Genomic DNA, 23,010 nt, shown 5'->3' with positions numbered 1-23,010 from the left:
GACATTCGTTCAGCAGTCAGACTAAAAACATGGCATCAAGAACTCCAGATAATTGTCCAAGAATATGATGTAGTTAAATTGTGGATAGGTACATATAGATTACAGTAAATATATACATTATACACATATAATAAATATATATACATACAATGTACATATATTGGGCCACATCATGCTCATTTGCTATTTAGCCCCAGTTTTGATCTGGTTAGATGTCAATCGATGGTAAAATCAGGTGGGATGTAAATAATACTGGCTATGGTACATATTGGGACAGTAAGAAGTCTCACAACACCAGCTTAAAGTCCAACAGGTTTATTTGGTAGCACTAGCTTTTGGAGTGTCGCTCCTTCTTCAGGTGAGTGAGGAGTTGTGTTCACAAACAGGGCATATATAGACACAGACTCAATTTACAAGATAATGGTTGGAATGCGAGGGTGGAGCTCTGTTATGAGAAAACTCAGGGTTAATTAAAATCACCAGTTTCTTTGCAAACTAGCTAAACTAATTAATGTGGCTGGTTATCCTCTGAATCTTTTGTCTCAGCATCAGCTTGCGATTGACTTGTCAGTTCTACCTCAAGTTGGTAGCACGTTCTCTGCTGAATCTAAATGTTGTTGTTCAAGCGCACTCCAGAGATTTGAGCAGATAATATGGGCTAACATTCTACTTCAATACTGAGAGAGTGTTGTACTAACAGAGGTGCCGTCTTTTGGATGACACATTAATTCATCTGCTGTCTCAGGTGGCCATAAAACATACTTGACTCTATTTAAGAACAGCAGGGAACTTCTCCCCAGTGACCTGCCACTACTTATACACCAGCCATATGACCAATCATCCTGGATATTCTAGGACTGCTCTATAATTTGGTGTTATGTCCACCGTTCCTGTTAAGGCCTTCCTAGGACACAATTTGTCCTGGATTTTTTTCTCTTGGTGCAGAACCTTCTGTCTGCACATGCATTATGGTATGTTGGCAATCGGTGAGGGAGATTGTCCAGCAGGTGTTTGAGCTGGCAGTATCAGAGGTATCGTGGTAGTATTATGCCCAGTATAAGGATAGTCTGGCTGGCCCTGAACCCTCTCCTGACCCTGCTCACAAGGTAGTGTTGCCTGCCTGGCTACCGACTCGCCCATCCTGACAGGTTCGCCACATCCCTCAGCTCCACAAAATTGCCACCACCCCCCACCCAGATTCACTAACCTTTTCAATCTCCCCCTCACTCACAGGTTCACCAACCTTTTCACATTCCCCCACCCATGAGTTCAAGAGCCCCTTTAACCAACCCCCCCAATCAGCACTATTCCACACACCACACACCCCTGCCCATCCACTGCCCCCTGACAATTTCACCATTCCTCTTAGCCCTCTCCATTTTGACAGTTTCACCGGCCCTTTCAGTGTGCCCACTGACAGGTTCACCAGCACCATCCCCACCCTCACATGTTAAAATAATACATTTGTGTGCCATTACCTCTAAGGCGTAGTTTAAAGTATTATTTGGACAAATTTGATCATATAATACAGGAAATGGAATGTAAGAACTAAAATAACAGAAATATAGAAGTATTTGCTGGATAAAGTACCTAAAAGAACAAGAATCCTATGGTGCTAATCAAAAGAAAAAAATTAACCACCGAAACGGAATTAAAAAAAAAAATTCAGCTGATCAGTAAACAATTGGGCATTTGCAGAGCCCTGGGTGGAGATACCTGTACAGAGTTTGTGCAGGACCCAAGATGGAGATACCTGTTCCTGCGGCAGGTCTATCTTCAGCCAGTTGGTTTGGAATCTGCATCCTTCAATTTCCACTCAAACACTCCTTTCAAGTATATTCATAACCATGACTCCAAGTCAAAAGCTCACCCATCCCATATTAAAACATAATTTATATGATTACCTGCCTTTCACAGAATTATTCAGATCTGATTAATACATCCAAATAAGAACCAAATTGCTGTTCTTTCAAAGAAATGTAAACATCGCCAGTTCATATTGGGTCATACCAGTTTTTGGATTTGCTGCTTATCCAAAAGGATTTGTCTTTGCATCTGCTCTCCATCTAATTAATCAAAATATCTATCTTTGTTAGGAGGGGACAACATTCTTACAGGGGGAATGCAAAGATCCATTTCTGTTGTTTGCTTTTAAAGATAAAATTAGTTTAGAAGAAAACTGAAGGAAATAAAGGTGAAGAAATAAAAATCTAGACAATTAAGCTGATATTGGTGTGTAACAGAGTGTCCTTGGTATTAACGGAGAAGTCAGCAGATAATGACACTCCAGTGCCTTACAGAGGGTGTGCTGCACAGTCAAAGGGGTTTGTGTTTCAGACGAGATCATAGAAATCATAGAAACCCTACAGTACAGAAAGAGGCCATTCGGCCCATCGAGTCTGCACCGACCACAATCCCACCCAGGCCCTACCCCCATATCCCTACATATTTATCCACTAATCCCTCCAACCTACGCATCTCAAGACACTAAGGGCAATTTTTAGCATGGCCAATCAACCTAACCCGCACATCTTTGGACTGTGGGAGGAAACCAGAGCACCCGGAGGAAACCCACGCAGACACGAGGAGAATGTGCAAACTCCACACAGACAGTGACCCAAGCCGGGAATCGAACCCAGGTCCCTGGAGCTGTGAAGCAGCAGTGCTAACCACTGTGCTACTGTGCCGAGATGCTAAGTGAGATCCTGCCTGGGGGGGATGTGAAAGATTCAATGGCACTTTTCGAATAGCAGCTAATTTTCTTTGGTTTTCTGACCAATACTTGCCCCTCAAATTCCATCAATCAAAATATATTATTTGGCAATATTGTCATTGTTCTTAGTGGGTGCTTGCTGTGCACACATTGGCTGCTGTGTTTCCTACATCCCAACAGAGATTACATTTCAAAAGTGCTACATTGACTGTAAAATGCTTTGGGACATCAAGAGGCCACGAAACATATATAAATGTAATGCTTTCTTTTAACAGACCCATTTAGGGATTTTACAGTTACCTTCTTACACACATAGTCGCCAGGCAGGTATACTACCGACTTGAGTCGATTCAACATGTCGAAGATCATCTGTCTATCACAGCCCTGTGGAAAAAAGCAAATTGAACAAGGATTGAACTTCCAATTCCTGGACTGCCGGTTTTCTTATCTGCTATTTCATCGGGTAGAAAGAGGGTTAATTTAGGATTAGGGGCAAGTAGTGTTGTGTCCATGTGACATTAAGCTAAGATTCATTATCCATCATGAATGCTCCACCCAAAAAAGTCCTAGGCTCGTTGATGCTTCATCTTAAACTTGTTTTCTTGCCGTTTTCGTCAATGGTGGTTTGTCATTGCCTTCACTGTCGGGGCAAACAGTATGAAGAGGTTGGTTGCAAGGTCTCCCTCAGCTGGAATGGGAATCAAACCTGCAATGTTGACACTATTCTGAACCACACACAAACCATCCAGCAAACTGAACTAACCAGCCCCCAAGCCAAGATTGTGGGAATATTTTGTAGTGATATCCATAATTATAAAGGGTTTTCATAGAGGAAATAAAGAAAATTGTTCCCTCTATTAGTAGATTGATAATCAAAAGATGAGGTTTAAGACATTTAGCAACAGACCTGGGGTGGGGGCAGAGATGAGGATTATTTTATTCAGTGAATTGCAATGATCTGGGACACAATTCCTGAATGGGTGGTCAAAATAGATTCAGTAGCAATTTTCAAAAGGGATTTGGATATGTACTTGAAAAGGAAAATTTGCAAAATGCAATCCCAGTTAAGCTTAAAGAGACAACTCATAGAGGTGAATTGGAGGTGTATATCTCTGTCACATAAATTCTGACTCTATTTCATCATTGGCTGAATTTTGAGAACATTGAGCATGCAGATTGTCAAGATTGAGTTCACTGCAAACAACTGCACTACAACCAAATCTCCACCACCCACACCCCCAACCAGTACATTGGAACATAGGAATGAGGAGCAGAAGTAGGCAATTCAGCCCTTCGAGCCTGCTCCGCCATTCAATCAGATCATGGCTGAGCTCTTCCTAGTTTCAAATCCACCTCCCTACTTGTTCCCTATATCCCTTTAATCCATTTTTTAAAAATCAAAAATACATCTATCCCCTTCTTGAAACCATTTAATGATTCAGACTCCACCGCGCTATGGGGCAGCGAGTTCCACAAATTCACCACCCTCTGTGAAAGGTAGTTCCTCCTCATCTCAGTTTTAAATCTACCACCTCTCAACCTATATATGTGACCTCTTGTTCTAGATTGCCCCACAAGGGAAAACATTTGGTTAACGTTTATCAATCCATTTTAATATTTGATATACCTCGATCAGATCCCCTCTCATTTAAATTCCAGCAAGTGCAAGTCCAAACTGTTCAATCTCTCCTCATGCATCAACCCTTTCATCCCCGGAACCAATCTGCTGAACCTCTTCTGAACTGCCTCCAATGCCACCACATCCTTCCTCAAATAAGGAGATTAAAATTGGACATAATAATCCAGATGTGGTCTCAACAACACCCTATTGAATTGCAACAATACTTCTCTACTTTTATACTCCAGTCCTTTTGCAATAAATGCTAACATTCCATTTGCCTTTATTACACGCTGTATCTGCAGACTGACTTTCTGCAATTCATGAACAGAGACACCCAGATCCCTCTGCCCTGATTCATTTTGAATCTGCTGCCCCATCTCTCATCTCCCAGTAACCAAATCTGTTCCAGCACTAGTCCAAAGTGGTCAGTCTTGAAGGAGTCCTCAGCAGCTCTGAAACCCAGAGGGCATAGGTCAAAAGTATCTCAGCAGTTAGGGCGGGGATCTGAGCAACCTGTCTCCACCTCTGTTGGAGCCACACAGGATGTACCATATGTAAGCAGTAGGAAGCCTAAGAGAAAGTTGCTGTAGGGGTAGGCACCTGGGGTTCTGACAAAGCATTAAGTTGTTAAGTTTTCATTTTTAAAAATGGCTCATACAATTTATTGATTGCTCTTTCGGAGAGTCGGTGCAGTCACGTTGGGCTGAATGGCCTCTTTCTGCATGGTAGGGATTCTATGATTTTATTAGCATCAATTCTGCATTTGTCCATCATTGCAATTCAAGCTCCAGCTCACATTATCATTTATTTCATGGTGCATGTCAATATATGACAGGACCCATTGGACAGATGTGCAATAGATGAATGAATGATTGAAGGATTGTTTCCTGCAGAGGGAAAGATGGTCCTGATGGTTGGGACAGATCTCAGGATTGCATTTGTTATGCAGGACAAAAGCAGGAGAAATCTAACCCAGCCAATTACCGCCCAATCAGTCTACTCTGGATCATCAGTGAAGTAATGGAAGGGGCTGTTGTAGGCTGCAAAGAGACATAGATAAGATGCAAAGCTGGGCTGAAAAATGGCAAATTGAGTTTAACCCTGATAAATGTGAGGTGATTCATTTTGGTAGGACTAATTTAAATGAGGATTACAGGGTCAAAGGTAGGGTTCTGAAGACTGTGGAGGAACAGAGAGATCTTGGGGTCCATATCCACAGATCTCTAAAGGTTGCCACTCAAGTGGATAGAGCTGTGAAGAAGGCCTATAGTGTGTTAGCTTTTATTAACAGGGGGTTGGAGTTTAAGAGCCGTGGGGTTATGCTGCAACTGTACAGGACCTTGGTGAGACCACATCTGGAATATTGTGTGCAGTTCTGGTCACCTCACTATAAGAAGGATGTGGAAGCGCTGGAAAGAGTGCAGAGGAGATTTACCAGGATGCTGCCTGGTTTGGAGGGTAGGTCTTATGAGGAAAGGTTGAGGGAGCTAGGGCTGTTCTCTCTGGAGCGGAGGAGGCTGAGGGGAGACTTAGAGGTTTATAAAATGATGAAGGGGATAGATAGAGTGAACGTTCAAAGACTATTTCCTCGGGTGGATGGAGCTATTACAAGGGGGCATAACTATAGGGTTCGTGGTGGGAGATATAGGAAGGATATCAGAGGTAGGTTCTTTACGCAGAGAGTGGTTGGGGTGTGGAATGGACTGCCTGCAGTGATAGTGGAGTCAGACACTTTGGGAACATTTAAGTGGTTATTGGATAGGCACATGGAGCACACCAGGATGATAGGGAGTGGGATAGCTTGATCTTGGTTTCAGATAAAGCTCGGCACAACATCATGGGCCGAAGGGCCTGTTCTGTGCTGTACTGTTCTATGTTCTATGTCTATGTCTATTAACAGGCTATCAAGCAGCACCTGCTCAGCAATAACCTGCTCAGTGACACCCAGTTTGGGTTTCGCCAGGGTCACTCAGCTCCTGAGCTCATTACAGCCTTGGTTGAAACATGGACAAAAGAGCTGAATTCCAGAGGTGAGGTGAGAGTGACAGCCCTTGCCTTCAAGGCTGCATTCGACCGAGTGTGGCACCAAGGAGCTGTAGCGAAACTGGAATCAACGGGTATCAGGAGGCAAACTCTCCACTGGTTGGAGTCATACCTGACACATAGGAAGATGGTTGTGGTTGTGGAGGGTCAGTCATCTCAACTCCAGGACATCTCTGCAGGAGTCCCTCAGCCCAACAGTCTTCAGCTGCTTCGTCAATGACCTTCCCTCCGTTATAAGGTCAGAAGTGGGAATGTTCACTGATGATTGCACAATGTTCAGCACATTTGCAACTCCTCAGATACTGAAGCAGTCCATGTTCAAATCCAACAAGTTCTGGACAATATCCAGGCTTGGGCTGACAAGTGGCAAGTAACATTCGCGCCACACAAATGCCAGGTAATGACCATCACCAATAAGGGAAAGTCTAACCATCGCCCCTTGATATTCAATGGTGTTACCATCACGGAATCCCCGCCGTCAACATCCTTAGAGTTACCATTGACCAGAAACTCAACTGGACTCAGTACGTAAACACAGTGGCTACAAGAACAGGTCAGAGGCTAGGAACACTGCGGTGAGTAACTCACCTCCTGACTCACCAAAGTCTGTCCACCATCTACAAGGCACACGTCAGGAGTGTGATGGAATACGCCCCACTTGTCTGGATGGGTGCAACTCCAAAAGCACTCAAGAAGCTTGACACCATCCATGACAAAGTAGTCCACTCGACTGGCACCATATCCACAAACATTCACTCCCACCATTACCGATGCTCAGTAGCAGCACTGTGTACTTTGTACCAGATGCACTGCAGAAATTTGCCAAAGATCTTTAGACAGCACCTTCCAAACTCACGACCACTTCCATCTAGAAGGACAAGGGCAGCAGAAACACGGGAACACCACCACCTGCAAGTTCCCCTCCAAGCCACTCACCATCCTGACTTGGGAATATATATCGCCGTTCCTTCATAATCGCCGGGTCAAAATCCTGGATTTCCCTCCCTAAAGGCATTGTTGGTCATGGACGGCAGTGTTTCAAGAAGGCAGGTCACCACCACCTTCTCAAGGGCAACTACGGATGGGCAATAAATACTGGCCAGGCAGCAACGCCCATGTCCCATAAATGAAAAAAAAATTTAAAGTGTTTTACACGAGGTGAAATATTGCAATATTAGGCCAATTAGGGCAACAATGTAAACAGTTGGTTTGGCAATGGGGGTCCTATTCTTATTCTCCTTCTCATCTTGCTCCATGTTCTTCTCATCCAAAGATGAGCGATGTTAGTTCTCCTCCACCTGAAATGTTTCCTCTGCACTATGTTGTGCAGGACATACTTCACCACTAATATTCTGAACACTTCTGCATACGAGTACTGAAGGACATCTCTAGGCCCATCCCAGCACTTGGAGTGCATCTTCAACATTTCAATGGTTTTCTCTGTAACAAATCCAGTAGCCGTGTGGTTTTATTGTAGCACTCCTGTACTTCATTAGTAAAATTCCACACAATTTCATAAGCCAAGTTTGAGGGAAGCTTTCCTGGTTTCCCAAGAAACGGCTCTTGTTGCCTAGGATGTAAAGATTTGGATTGTTGGAGTATGAATGCGTTACAACAACTTCCAGGGAATCTGACACAGACATGCACAAACCTCTTCTACTGGTTGCACACTAGCTGCATGTTGATGGAAGAATATTCCTCACTGTTTGTAAAAAAACTCCTAGTTGCTGTGGTGATGCTTTGGTTGCCATATGTATGGACCTGATGACACCCTGTACCTGGAGGAATCCAGTCAGAGGCAAATCCCAGTATCCCTTTATTCTGACTATTATCATCTGTAATGATTCACTTTTACAGACTTCATTAGAGACACAAAAGTATTGATCAATAAGAAGAATTGTACAGCAGCCGGCTGTCACACGGCTGCCCCTGGGTCCCTACGTGACTCCAGCCTAAGAGAGGACTTCACTCCCTCAGATGTTTACCCATTCTGACTTCCAATTGGTCCCCCAAGCCTGGTATTCTTACTCTGCTGTGTTGCTCTTAAAGTCACAATCACCACCTCATCAAAGAGAAAATTTACATAATTATTGTTTCTGGGAAACTATGTATCATTGATGTATGTGTATTTATGTTCAGCCAACAGGCAGATTCTGGATATGTTTCCAGGACTGGCCTGGTAGGACCCAGAGGTCTGCAGATGTTTGTTGCCACCTGCCATAACAGCCTCAGCTAGCAGAAGTCCTGCTCTTTGAAGGAAGCAAGCTGAGCCTCTGTCTGTGAACCATGGGTATGGCGCCCTGCAATTCTAGCTGCTCTCCAGCATCCCTCCCTCCTGCACCCCTCCCTCCTGCATCCTTCCCACACACCTTCCTCTTGTACCTCTCCCTCCAACACCCCCTTCCCGTCACCCCTCCCTCCTGTAGCCTTTCTTCTGCACACCTCCCTCCTGCACACATGTTGATCCCATCACATCTGTGACTGGTAATGGTCGTCCTCTCCTAATGTGCGTTTAAAGACATCTGAGATGCCTCCCATCCTGATATTGTTAATTTGGAACGCACACGCACACGCACGGACGCACGCACACACACACACACACACAGTCTGTCTCAAGGAACTGGAACAGTGGTTGGGAATTTCTGATCCAGATTTAAGTCCCCTAGTCAGTTTGGGAAGTGAGACTGTTTTTCACTGCGGTGCCCAGCAGGAAATTGTGCTAGATCATATGATCCTGTGTTTATTAATTATGCAGTCGGGCATTTCCTGTTGTTGTTCACAGAGCGACAGGAAGTTGCACATTCTGTCGTCATATCTGGGCACCATATTTAAAAGGCACCCAGGCATGTACTACTTTACCATTGATCAGGATATGGAGCAGTGGCACCCAGATTTAACGATACTTTCCTGGAAATATGGCTGACTGTAGTGGAGAAGGGGAGGGACGTCCTCTACCTGGGAAATGGAAGGCGAAGGACTGCCTGACTCACCAACCCTGCATGGGAGGTATTTTCCAGGGTGGGGAGTGCCAATTGCAGTCACCAGAGGATAGTCCCACAGTGCAGGAAAAGGATGAAAGATCTCTTCGTGCCACCAGGTTATGCGAATTCTCTACTCCCTATACTCACCTCACTGAATGGGAGCTGGGACATGGGCCTCAGTGGTAAGGTCACCACACTGTACTCTCCCGGCGTAGAATTGCATCTTAGTGTGATGTGGCAATGCCTCATAGCCCCACTGCAGTCCATATGGTCTACAGGTAGAGAGGCGATTGAGAGTCTTTGACCCTGCCACAAAGAGAACTCAGATTCTGTTGGGGGTTGGCGTAGTGAGTAGCACCATTCACTGCTGATGCCATACCTCTGTCAGTCTTATCCACCTATGAGCTCACTGTTCTGGAGGATGCTGCCGAAGAACACTCGTGGACTTGGTGCAATGCATCTTTCATAGGGCACACAGTAGCCAGTGGGTTGCTGGTGAAAACTGGTAGCACACAAACACCACCTGCATCCTAATTGCTTTCAAACCATCTTCTCTCCTTGTGCAGAACAAGTTAACGTACAACAAGCGCAAGAGAGGAAGGACAGGAGGACATAGCTGAACTCTAGCACCTCACACCATTTGAAGAGTGGATTGCTAAACTGGCAGAGATTAGGACTGTTCATGTGCAGACTAAGAAGTCTCACAACACCAGGTTAAAGTCCAACAGGTTTATTTGGTAGCAAATACCATAAGCTTTCGGAGCAATGCTCCTTCGTCAGATGGAGTGGTCTCTGTTCTCAAACAGGGCACAGACACAGAAATCAAATTACAGACAATACACATCTCTTTAACCTGTGTTGAATGCTCCCTCCACCCACATTGTCTGTGCATTTAAGACCTGGCTGGCTGTAGAGATTTGCATTCTAATCAGTATTCTGTAATTTGATTTCTGTGTCTGTGCCCTGTTTGAGAACAGAGACCACTCCATCTGACGAAGGAGCATTGCTCCGAAAGCTTATGGTATTTGCTACCAAATAAACCTGTTGGACTTTAACCTGGTGTTGTGAGACTTCTTACTGTGCTTACCCCAGTCCAACGCCGGCATCTCCACATCATGTGCAGACGGCCAGGTCAGTGTCCGGCTTCCATCCAGTGAGGAACAATGCTTACTGTCTTTACACGGAAACCTAAAGGTCATGCTTGGTGCCATGTTGAAGGCAGCCCATGCAGTCAGTCACTCTCTTCTCTTTCAATTACAAGTGGCAGCAAGAAGAGGGTGAGGCTTGACCCTGAAATTGACCCAGCATTAACTTCAGCACCCATAGGAGTGAGAATGAGAAGGGCAACAAAGACATTACACCTGCACCGCCATCACTGCAATCACTTATTTTGTCCACAAGCTCAGGGACACACACCTCAGTGGTTATTAGATTTCCAGATCTAGTCCAGGCAAGGTCTCATATTCTGGTGGTCACTGCATGGACACGTGTCCACAGCAGGAGGAGGCAGGGACTGCCAAGGTCATCTGCACTCAGAGAACTGCTGGGGAAAAGGCTCCTGTTAAGTCCGTGTCTGATGATGAGCCTCTGGGAGTGGTCCGAGATGATATGCTGGAGATGCAGCGAGAGGCACTGGAGCATCAGGCAGAGGTTCAACAGAGGTGAACATAAGGTGGAGGAGTTCATCCTCTTGCTCTCTGATGCAGTGGCACCAACATGTGTATCGATTGATGTCTCCATGGGGAGGGTGGCGAATGCCATGGAGTATTTGGTTGAGCAGAATGCCTAGTTTCTGCAGGAGATGAATGCAGATGTGCACTCCATCACAGTAGCCATGAGCAAGCTTCTGCAGTGGCTATGCAAGAGTCAGGCAGGGACCCTCGGGCACCCTGAGGGAGGAAAAGCATCAAGCAGATATCCCTGGCACCTTCACTCAGGTCTCTTTGAAGATGCCTGGCCATTCTGAATCCCTTGGGACCAGCCCTTCCTTAGCTTCCATTCCATTTTCCCACTGCAAGATCCCATCTTTCCCCTCACCTTTTTAGTCTCTAAACTAGGCACACCTGCTTTGTACCTCTCCTCCCCATGTTCTTCTCCACCCCCTCCACCCTCATAGAGGCCCTCTTAGCATACTATTAGTTTCTGCAGCCATGGACCTGTTGCTGGGTTCTCCATTTGGTCAAGGCTCCACTTGTCCACTTGCTGCGTGAGCTCCACTTGCAGCTCCTGGCTGCAACACGACTCCAAGCTCCACTTGGTGCTCCAATAAGTCCAGGCTTATGAATGCCATGTTGGTCTGGACATTTCTGGACCAGTGTGAAATCTCCCTGGTGGGACAGTCAATTGGATGGGGTGGATCTCTGGTTAGTATTCATTTGAATCCCAACTATTCCAGCCTCTAACAGGAATAGCAACCTGCCATTAACCTGGTATGATGGTCAGGATTGCATGTCCCCATCATAATTTCTTGCCGCTGGAAAATGATTTTCCAGTTCCTGACATATTGTCTGTCCCCCCCACCACTGGTGGGAGGGAGCAATTCCGCCCACTAAATGAAGTGAGTGAGTTTTTATTCAGATGTATCAATGATAATGTCCACCCGAACAGCTGCTAAAGCTCACTTCTGTTCCCTGCTTAGTTTTGCAAGCCCCAGAAAACCTGTACTACTTTAGTAAATTTTACAGCCATTTTAAAACAAATTTAAAAAGAAATCATTAATGTCTCCACTGTCACAAATTCACTGTCACAACCAATTATTAAAACTTTGATTTCAACGTGTAGTAAACAAATGTACCTCCATTACATAAGTCCCCTGGGCCGGATGGGATTTATCCCAGGATTCTCTGGGAGGCTAGAGAGGAGATTGCAGAGCCTTTGGCTTTGATCTTTGTGTCGTCATTGTCTACAGGAACTGTGTCAGAAGACTGGAGGATAGCAAATGTTGTCCCCTTGTTCAAGAAGGGGAGTAGGGACAACCCTGGTAATTATAGACCGGTGAGCCTTACTTCTGTTGTGGGCAAAGTATTGGAAAGGATTATAAGAGATAGGATTTATAATCACCTAGAAAGGAATAATTTGATTAGGGATAGTCAGCACGGTTTTGTGAAGGGTAGGCCGTGCCTCACAAACCTTATTGAGTTCTTTGAGAAGGTGACCAAAGAGGTGGATGAGGGTAAAGCGGTTGATGTGGTGTATATGGATTTCAGCAAAGCGTTTGATAAGGTTCCCCATGGTAAGCTTTTGCAGAAAATACGGACACATGGGATTGAGGGTGATTTAGTGGTTTGGATCAGGAATTGGCTAGCTGTAAGAAAACAAAGGGTGGTGGTTGATGGGAAATATTCATCCTGGAGTTCAGTTACTAGTGGTGTACCGCAAGGATGTGTTTTGGGGCCACTGCTGTTTGTCATTTTTATTAATGACCTGGATGAGGGCGTGGAAGGATGGATTAGTAAATTTGCGGATGACACTAAAGTCAGTGGAGTTGTAGACAGTGCGGAGGGAAGTGGCAGGGTAGAGAGGGACATAGATAAGCTGCAGAGCTGGGCTGAGAGGTGGCAAATGGAGTTTAATGCGGAAAAGTGTGAGGTGATTCACTTTGGAAGGAGTAACAGAAATACAGAGTACTGGGCTAATGGTAAGATACTTGGTAGTGTGGATGAACAGAGGGATCTGGGTGTCCATGTGCATAGATCCCTGAAAGTTGGCACCCAGGTTGATAGGGTTGTTAAGAAGACGTACGGTGTGTTAGCTTTTATTGGTAGAGGGATTGAGTTTCGGAGCCAGGAGGTCATGCTGCAACTGTACAAAACTCTGGTGCGGCCGCATTTGGAGTATTGCGTACAGTTCTGGTCGCCGCATTATAGGAAAGATGTGGAAGTGTTGGAAAGGGTGCAGAGGAGATTTACCAGGATGTTGCCTGGTATGGTGGGAAAATCGTATGAGGAAAGGCTGAGGGGCTTGAGGTTGTTTTCGTTAGAGAGAAGAAGGTTAAGAGGTGATTTAATAGAGGCATACAAGATGATCAGAGGATTAGATAGGGTGGATAGTGAGAGCCTTTTTCCTCGGATGGTGTTGGCTAGCACGAGGGGACATAGCTTTAAATTGAGGGGTGAGAGATATAGGACAGATGTTAGAGGTAGGTTCTTTACTCAGAGAGTAGTAAGGGCGTGGAATGCCCTGCCTGCAGCAGTGGTGCACTCGTCAACGTTGAGAGCGTTCAAGTGGTTATTGGATAAACATATGGATGATATTGGAATAGTGTAGATTAGAGGGGCTTTAGATTGGTTCCACTGGTCGGCGCAACATCGAGGGCCGAAGGGCCTGTACTGCGCTGTAATGTTCTATGTTCTATTTGTAAATGGACACATTGGAGTCAAGTTACACTTCTGTTCTAGAATCACAAACTTTCACCTCCATCCTTAACTGCTCCCAACCCACATGTTCTTGGGGATTCAAATTCTCCATTCTACGCACAATCACTCGCACAAATTGGAAATTCTCAGTATTTAGGCTACAAAAGACTACAGTCAAGTTTGTTTCAGCAAAGTTCTGTACAGCATTGCCACTCTTGTCTTGCAATAGTGGGGGAAACGGAACATCAGAACACCTGCATAGGCTTTTATGTTACCCTGCAGCCTTGCTTATTCATTTGTGCAAATTGTCACTCCTTATTCCCTACAATATGAATGCATATTCCCTTACATAAGTTCCTTTTGGCTGTCTCCATACCTGAAACAATGCTACTTTACTGACGATGCTGTAGTTAACATCAATAGCGATATCCAGTCTCATCTTGTCAGGAAGTTGCACCAACAGTTCCCTCTCATCTGGAAATAAAACAAGGAAGGGAGCAGGAATTAGAATTCAACCAGCAGGAAAAGACCTTGATCAAACTGGTGGTGCCATTCTCTAAATCAATCAAGACTGCATTCCCAGTTTTTCCAATTTCACATCCAGAGTTAATACATAAGGATAAGGATGCCTGCATCTCTTAAGCCCAACAGATGAGGTGGTTCACTGTCATGGGGCCAATTGTGACAGAGCCTGTAGCATCCAGCATCGCTGTGAAAATGAAGATGATGGTATGTCTGTGACTTAAGGCATTCTCAACTTCCAGCTCAACCCCAGCCTGCTAGTTGGTGTGATCCTGGGCCTCTTGCTTGCCTCCACACATAGGAACATAGGAGCAGGAGTAGGCCATTCAGTCCCGTAAACCTGCTCCCCCATTTAACTAGATCATGGCCAATCTACCTCAGTGCTATCTTCTCAAACTATCCCCATATGTCTTAATGTCATTGGCATCTAGAAATCTTTTGACCTCTGCTTTGGACATACACAAAGATTGAGCCTCCAAAGCCCTCTGAGATAGAGAATTCCACAGATGTACCATGCTCTGATTGAAGAAATCCCTCATCAACTCAGTCCTAAATTGCCTACCTCTTATTTTGTGAATATGCCCTCTGGATCTAGACCATCCCACCAACCAGAGGAAACATTCTTCCTGCATCTACCCTGTTGAGCCCTGTAAGAATTTTGCACACTTCAATGAAATCACCTCTCATTCTTCTAGACTCTAGAGGATACAGATCCTGCCTCCTTGATCTTTCCTCATAGGACAATCCCACTATCCCCCTTCCCCTTTGAGTCCTTGCTTTCAGTCTTGGTATGGACACGTCACCAAATCAACTACCCTGCCCTGTGAAAATGAAGCAACACTGCCTGCCAAATCCAGGAACTCACCACAACACCTCCAAAAGCACTCCACATGCTTTCAGAGACATTTCAATAGCAGACATTATTCTAAGTTGCCTTACCTGCACGTTGGTTGCCTAGACCTTTAAACAGTGCTAGTGCTGGGCTCCTCTTGCAATTGAATGCATGTTCTCTAATGTGTGACCAGTGACTACACTGAATGGACCTGTCTGGTCCAAATTTACAAACACAGCACCAAAGCAGTCAGTAGGCTGAGTGAAGTCACGCCAACAGCAGAATACCCCATGAGCACCCTTTCCATGTGGGCAATGCTGGGAGTAGTTTGAATGCAGTGCTTTCTACCTGGAGATTCTCTGGCAATGTTTGTGAGCACAAGCCTTTCTCACTGACCGCAATATAAAGTGTTGATTATCGATTGAAACAATTCCCATGCTGGCAGTTCCCTTGTTAGTAGCTCTCCACACAGAGTACTCTTGCCTTGTTGAGCTTGAGGAGTCTCAGACAGCTGAGGAAACCCATGTTCTGCTTGTTAAAGCCAGAATGTTGGGTTAATTCCTGAGGTCATTATCTACTTGAATATTTAAATTACTTACCCAAACTATCCAAGGGAGTTTCCTGCTAGCCTCTATACTCGCCCAAGTGAAACCCAGAAGTGGACGAGATAATGTTGGGTTTCTAACCCAATTCTGCTATTTTGGGCTTTAACTGGCTTGTATGCAAATCTGCCACTCTACTGTCAGAATTCTGCCCCAAGATCCAATGAGAGTGAGGAACCTATATTAGTGAGGAAAAATACAGGGGAAATTATGATGGCCTACATCCTAGGATTTTTCTTGAGCTGGCTGCCGATGTAATGGATGCACTGGTTTTGAGCTTCCAGAGTTTTCATGGATTGGATGCAGCAAATGTAACTCTACTGTATAAGAAAAGGAGAGAGAAAGCTGAAAATTATAAGTCAATTCGCCTAACATCATTGACAGGAGATTTGCTAGAATCTATTATTATGGATGTGATGAATGGGTGTATGGAAAATCACAATATGATTAGGTAAAGTTCAGATGATTTAATGAACACAAGAATACAAGCAATAGAAGCAGGAGGAAGCCAGCAGGCCCTTCAAGCCTGCCCCGCCATTCAATACAATTATGGCTGAACTCTATTGGCCTCAGCTCCTTTTCTGTGCCATTTCCCCATAGCCCTCTATTCCGTGTGACGACAATAATCTTTCCCTCAATGTCAGTAAAACGAAGGAGTCATTGACTTCAGGATACGTAGTGGAGGACATACCCCTGTCTACATCAACAGGGATGAAGTGGAAATTGTCAAGAGGTTCAAGTTTCTAGGTGTCTAGATCACCAACAACCTGTCCTGGTCCCTCCACACCGACGTTATAGTTAAGAAAGCCCACCAGTGTCTTTACTTTCTCAGGAAGCTAAGAAAAGTTGGCATGTTCGCTACAATGCTCACTAACTTTTACAGATACACCACAGAAAACATCCTTTTTGGATGTATCACAGCTTGGTGTGCCTCCTGCTCCATTCAAGACCACAAGAAACTACAAAGAGTTGTGGACGTAGCCCAGTCTATCACGCAAATCAGCCTCCCATCCATTGACTCTATCTACACTTCCCACTGCCTTGGAAAAGCAGCCAGCAAAATCAAGGACCTTACACTCCCTGGACATACTCTCTTCCACTTTCTTCCGTTGGGAAGAAGATAAAAAAGTCTGAGGTCACACACCAACCGACTCAAGAACAGCTTCTTCCCTGTTGCCATCAGACTTTTGAATGGACCTACCTTATATTAAGTTGATCTTTCTCTACACCCTAGCTATGACTGTAACACTACATTCTGCACCCTCTCCTTTCTTTCTCCTCTATGTGCTCTACAAATGGTATGCCTTGTCTGTATGGCATGCAAGAAACAATAATTTTCACAATACCAATATATATGACAATAATAAATCAAATCAAAATCCTTGATCTATGAAATATTTATCCACCTCCACTTTAAATACTTTTGATGATCCAGTCTCCACTAGCCTTTGGGGAAGAGGATTCCAGAGATTCATCACCCTCTGCAAAAAGAAATTTCTACGCATCTCAGTTTTAAATGATGGGCCCTTCATCTTGTATCTATGTCCCCTTATTCGAGACTCTCCCACTAATGCAAACATGTCAGCATCTACCCTGTCAAGCCCCTCAGGATCTTACATGTTTGAATAAGGTCACCCCCTACTCTTCTAAACCTCAAGGAATACAAAGCCAGACTCGTCTGCTAGAACATTTACCTTTCTATCAATTGCTACATGGTCTTCCATTTTGTGTCTCCTCACCCATTTAACAGAGACCACTATGGAATCCAGTATCCTCCCTGCACTTGGACGACTCCTTCTGGTCTCTTACCCACTCTTAATCTTTTCATTGAGACCTGTTGATGTAGCATCAGGTTAAAGTCCAACAGGTTTATTTGGTAGCAAAAGCTACCAAATAAACCTGTTGGACTTTAACCTGGTGTTGTTAAACTTCTTACTGTGTTTACCCCAGTCCAACGCCGGCATCTCCACATCATGATGTAGCATCAACCATCTTAATTTATTTGCTTTGCTCACTCACTCTAACCTGTCTCTCTCTAAGCTTGCTACATTCTGTTTCCTCAGATCTAACCCTGGCATAATTACCAAACCTGCTGACAAGGGTGGTGCTGTTGTTGTCTGGCATACCAGCCTCTACCTTGCAGTGGCCAAATGCCAACTCTCAGACACTTCTTCCTACCTCCCCCTGGACCATGACCCCACCATTGAACATTGTGATGATACTGGGCCTTTAAGAAATGCGGTGGTGAGGGATGCATTAACCGGGAAACCCCGTTGACGACCGCAGGGCCAGAAGATCCCACCACCGGCCACCAGCTAGCCATACTCTGCCGCTGCAGAACACGCCGTGGAGGGGGAGGAAGATCCCGCTCTTTATGTCTATCTGAGATGGCAGACGAGGCCTCGGTTTAACATCTCACCTGAAAGCCAGCATCTCCAACAATGCAGTACTGCACTTAAATTTCAGCCTGAGTGATGTGCTCTAATCTCTGGAGTAGGTTGTGAATTCATGATCTTATTATTTAGGGCTGAAAGGCTGCCACTGAGCTAAAGCAGGTACCCAATAGAGATTGCACCCAAGCAACCATAACCTCATTAAGACCAGCTCCTTCCACTCATAATACTATTAGCAAATACTTTCCTTCCCAAGAACTCCAGTGTGATGCAGCATCTGTCAGCAGCTGCAGGCATTTAGCAGCTGCTGTTTCCTGCCTCCTCTCCCTTTAGCCGTGTCTCTGAGGACAGCCAGGCTGAGATTTAATGCCCACCACACTATCACCAGGTCCTGAATGTGGACCAGGAGCCAGAACTCCCAACTTGGGAACTCCCATACTTGTCTTGCCTCCTCAAAGAGGAATATAAGTTCTGCCTCTGCAAGGCATTAAGAAAACTCCTGAAAATAGTTGTGACACACTGTAGCCAGTTTATACTGTTTTCCTGGGAGTTCTACGGATCTCCTGCCAGGATTACTATAGAGACAACCAAAATCCCTGCAGAATGCCAAGGCCCAAATGTGTTGTGACATTTTAGTTCCATACAGTTCTCCGTTCCTGGTGCAACTCCTGTTCTAAATAATAATTTTCTTAAAAATGGCACTCCAGACAATGCAGCCCCGGAAAAGTTAAAGTTTATTTATTAGTCACAAGTAAGCTTACATTAATATTGCAATGAAGTTACCGTGAAAATCCCTAGTCGCCACCCTCCAGTGCCTGTTTGGGTACACTGAGGGAGAATTTAGCATGGCCAATCCACCTAACCAGCACATCTTTCAGACTATGGGAGGAAACCGGAGCACTTGGGGGAAACCCACACAGACACAGAGAGAATATGCAAACTCCACACAGTGACCCAAGCTGGAAATCAAACTCAGGTCCCTGGTGCTGTGAGGCAGCAGTGCTAACCACTGGGTTCATAGGAAAACTGAGTCATGTCCCCAAGCGGGAACCGAAAATTGGTCAGTCAGATTTGCTGATGTTGAGATAGAACTTCCACTTTGTGGATAAGTAGTTCACTTACCCAGCATTCCTTGTGATGCCCAAGTGAATTCGTACCACTTCCGCACCCGGTTCTGGACATATCGCGGAATTTTGTAGGAGTTCATATATTTCACAGTGCTATCCATGCAGGACCGATAATACGTCTGTCCAGCAGTAGCTGAACCCACCACATCTCTCATCTGTTGAAGAACAAGAACAGTGGATTCCAGTCAGTAAAAGTCAAATACCAAATTATGGATGTCAACCAGAGTTGATCAGAGGTCCTCAGCCAGGGCTCCATGCTCCCTTAGAGGTCACTGAGTAGATTTCATGGTGCCCATGAATTGGTCTCTTCCATTGGTAGGTTCCCATGAGTTTTTTTTTCTATGAGCAGTCTCCCTGCATGTTTTGAGATAATTGGAATTGTATCAGAAATTAACACTGTGCATGCATAGGTTTATATTGTTGAGCACCACTTGCAATATTGTTGGGTGAGTTGCTCTACGTGGCTCACTGGCTTCTATAGATTTATCTTGGAAAGTTGTTTTTTGATTGCATTCAGGTTCATAGACTTGGCCAATCATTAACAATTATTTAGCGATGAAATAAAATAGGCGGAGTTGAAACTTCTTCAAACCAGAGTTGAGGATGGATAAATCAGAGGGTGAGGCAGAAATTACTGAGAAAGTGAGCCTTGTTTACTCCTACTGCCACCCTAAAAAAGTCACACAACACCAGGTTAAAGTCCAAGAGGTTTATTTGGTAACACAAGCTTTCGGACTGTTACTCCTTCTTCAGGTGAGTGAGGAGTTGTGTTCACAAGCAGGGCATACATAGACACAAACTCAATTTACAAAATAATGGTTGGAATGCAAGTCTTTACAAGTAATCAAGTCTTAAAGGTACAGACAATGTGAGTGGAGAGAGGGTTAAGCACAGGTTAAAGAGATGTGTATTGTCTCCAGCCAAGACAGTTAGTGAGATTTTGCAAGCCCAGACAAGTCGCGGGGGTTACAGATAGTGTGACATGAACCCAAGATCCCGGTTGTGGCCGTCCTCATGTGTGCAGAACTTGGCCATCAGTTTCTGCTCAGCGATTCTGCATTCTCATGTGTTGTGAAGGCCGTCTTGGAGAATGCTTACCCGAAGATCAGAGGCGGAATGCCTGTGACTGCTGAAGTGTTCCCCGACAGGAAGAGAACATTCCTGCCTGGTGATTGTCGAGTGGTGTCCCGAGGCATGGTACACTGGGGAGACCATGCAGATGCTACAATGGATGAATGAACACCGCTCGACAATCACCAGGCAGGAGTGTTCTCGTTCTGTCAGGGAGCATTTCAGCAGTCAAGGGCATTCAGCCTTTGATCTGCGAGAGCTGAGAAATCAGGATCACAACCGATTTCTTGGCTCTCGCAATCTTACAAGAACCGGATTTTTGGCAAGGTCATATTTAAATTTATTGAAATGCTTATTTATATGTGTTTAGTGAGCCTGTCGCTCAACTGTCTGGGCTCATTTCCTTTGGTGGCCTTGCTGGGAGAGGTTCTCTCTGGCGAGGCAAACACTGGCTCCCTACGAATGGGGAACAGTCGTGTTAGCCTTGTCAGTGGAACCGGAGGCCATTGAGGCCCCCCAAAGGGGGGGGGGGGGTGGGGGGTGGGGGGGGTGTGCCAGCCTGGTACCTGAGCAATGCCCAGCAGGCACCTTGGCACAGCCCACTGGGCAGTGCCTGGGCGGGGCCTATAGAGGCAGGGCCTGAACATGGCAGGGCACAAAGGTAGCGGAGCCTGAAGGGACAGCCTAATCAGGAGTAGGGGGGACCAACTGCCACTCTGCAACGGGATCAGATCGGGGAGGGGGCATGATCAGTGTGGGCAGTGGGGACTAGGTGCCCATGCATTGTGGGGCTCGTGATTGGCCACAGGCCTCTGCGATTGCAGTGGGTGGAGAGCTGGTAGAGGCTGCCTGTAGCAGGGGTCTGACAGCTCTCTGTTTGTCAGACCCTTGCTGCTGCTATTGAGCATGTACAGAATCAGATGTCTGCACATGCACAGTAGGTCCCTCTGCCGAATTTAGCTGAGCAAACTGCCTGCAGTAACTAGAAACACTCTACACCACTTTTTCAATGACTAAGTGCATAAGATTGGGCGTGAAAACTCACCCAAAAAATGGAACGGGGACTTTCCCATTTTCAGACTAGCTGGACACTTAGAAAAATATCTCATAAAATTCCACCCATTGCGTGAGTACGCCATGACATAGGGATGCAGCCCAACATTTTTTCACATAATTTGATGCACTTCTGGTCAGGCATGTGCCTGTTTGAGCAACATAACATTCTGACACTGGAGTAGATGATAGAAGCATGTCTGTGTTAAGATAGTTAAGATAGACCTGATGAAGGAGCGAGACTCCGAAAGCTTGTGCTGCCAAACAAACCTGTTGGACTTTAACCTGGTGTTGTGAGACTTCTTACTGTGCTTACCCCACTCCAATGCCAGCATCTCCACATTAAGATAGTAATGCAGCTTATGCTAGAAAGAGTCAAAGTACGTCACAACCGTTGCAAAGTACTTGGCTTGCAAGGCAGTAATGCTGCAACATACTCCACAAATTGAATCACCATCCAGAGATGATGCCCCTCCCACTCCCAGCAATGGATGAATGGCAGTCATCAGAGCAAGAGCAATTCTATGTTGAGAACTGAAAACCTATTACTCCTCAGAGCGATGTGGTCAAACTGGTTCGCCTGAAATGAATGTCACCACTTAAAAAAAACTTCAGTTTTTGGTTATTGTCTTTTCTCATTTAGGCCCCATTCTCCACAATATTCCCAATATTGACCAAATGGAAAGGTGGTTGACTTTCTCTTAGACCACTACCTACCTAGCTCATTAACTTGCCACCATTTTGAGGTGGGGGTGGCAGACTGGGGGTGGGGTGGGGATAGATTGGTGTGTGGGAGGGGTTCATTTGTTTATTGAAATACCCTTAGCCCACTCCTTAGAGCAGTGGTTCCCAAAGGGTGCGGCGCGCCACACTGGTGCGGCGAGAGAGGATGGCAAATGAGGCGGGAAGATTCAAGGTCAATCAAAGAAACATTTAAACATGGTTTAAACAAGCATTGTTTTATACTTTCTGGATGTCCCATGATCATATTATAAAGTAGTTGTGTTCTATGTTATGAATCAAGCACTGCTAGGAATTGTTTTTTTTGTTTTTGAATGTATTTCTCATCAATAAAAAATTCGGTGTGGCGCGAGCACATTTTTATTCCTAAAGTGCGGCCCAGTGAAAAAAAGTTTGAGAACCACTGCCTTAGAGGATCAGTTACACCACCTGCTCTCTGCAACAGTAAGGAGGGGTTAGTACACAAATGTCTTGCAATATGAGCTTGTTTAGGACAGTTCTTATCAAGTCAGAACACCTTATTCTTACATAGGATGATTTTTGACCAGAATTAAATTAGAACATCTCAATCATGGTTAATCAGTCATTAAATAAAGACAGTACATTCCAATCTAGTGAATCATCCAGTTCAACATTAGCCTATCTTCCCTCCACTGCCAATGTCTGTTTTGCATTTTTAGATCCTTTTTCTTCCATACCTGACCAATCATGATGGAGAAGATGAAGACTCCCATGAAGTAGTTGATAAGTTGAAAGAGAATTTCAAACACAGTCTGTGGGTCAGGTAGCCCTCCGATTGTAATCAGTGTCTTCACAGCCCAGTAATAGCACCTCATGTAGCTGCAGGAGAGGAAAAGGTAGAGTGTGTAAAACCTCAGAAATTTTTATAGTAAATCATTTCCACTGAGTATAGAAGAATAAAGTGGTGATCATTTTGAGATGTTTAAGATGATTCA

General features: G+C 45.0%; 1 protein-coding gene across 1 annotated transcript in view; it reads right to left on the bottom strand.

The window, feature by feature from the left end:
• The window catches only part of LOC144493111 (cyclic nucleotide-gated channel beta-1-like), an 80,424-nt gene that overhangs the window by 16,065 nt on the left and 41,349 nt on the right, over nucleotides 1-23,010 (bottom strand). The window contains exons 11-14 of the mRNA XM_078212013.1: nucleotides 22,753-22,894; nucleotides 19,185-19,344; nucleotides 14,090-14,187; nucleotides 3,014-3,097 (exon numbers count right to left, since the gene is read on the bottom strand). Of these exons, the coding sequence (XP_078068139.1) occupies nucleotides 3,014-3,097; nucleotides 14,090-14,187; nucleotides 19,185-19,344; nucleotides 22,753-22,894 (484 nt within the window). The remainder of the gene's footprint in view (nucleotides 1-3,013; nucleotides 3,098-14,089; nucleotides 14,188-19,184; nucleotides 19,345-22,752; nucleotides 22,895-23,010) is intronic.

This window comes from Mustelus asterias, chromosome 4, assembly GCF_964213995.1.
Source record: "Mustelus asterias chromosome 4, sMusAst1.hap1.1, whole genome shotgun sequence".
Lineage (NCBI taxonomy): Eukaryota > Metazoa > Chordata > Chondrichthyes > Carcharhiniformes > Triakidae > Mustelus > Mustelus asterias.
The sequence above is the reverse complement of the archived record's forward strand: the minus strand, read 5'-3'. Positions and strand labels throughout refer to the sequence as shown.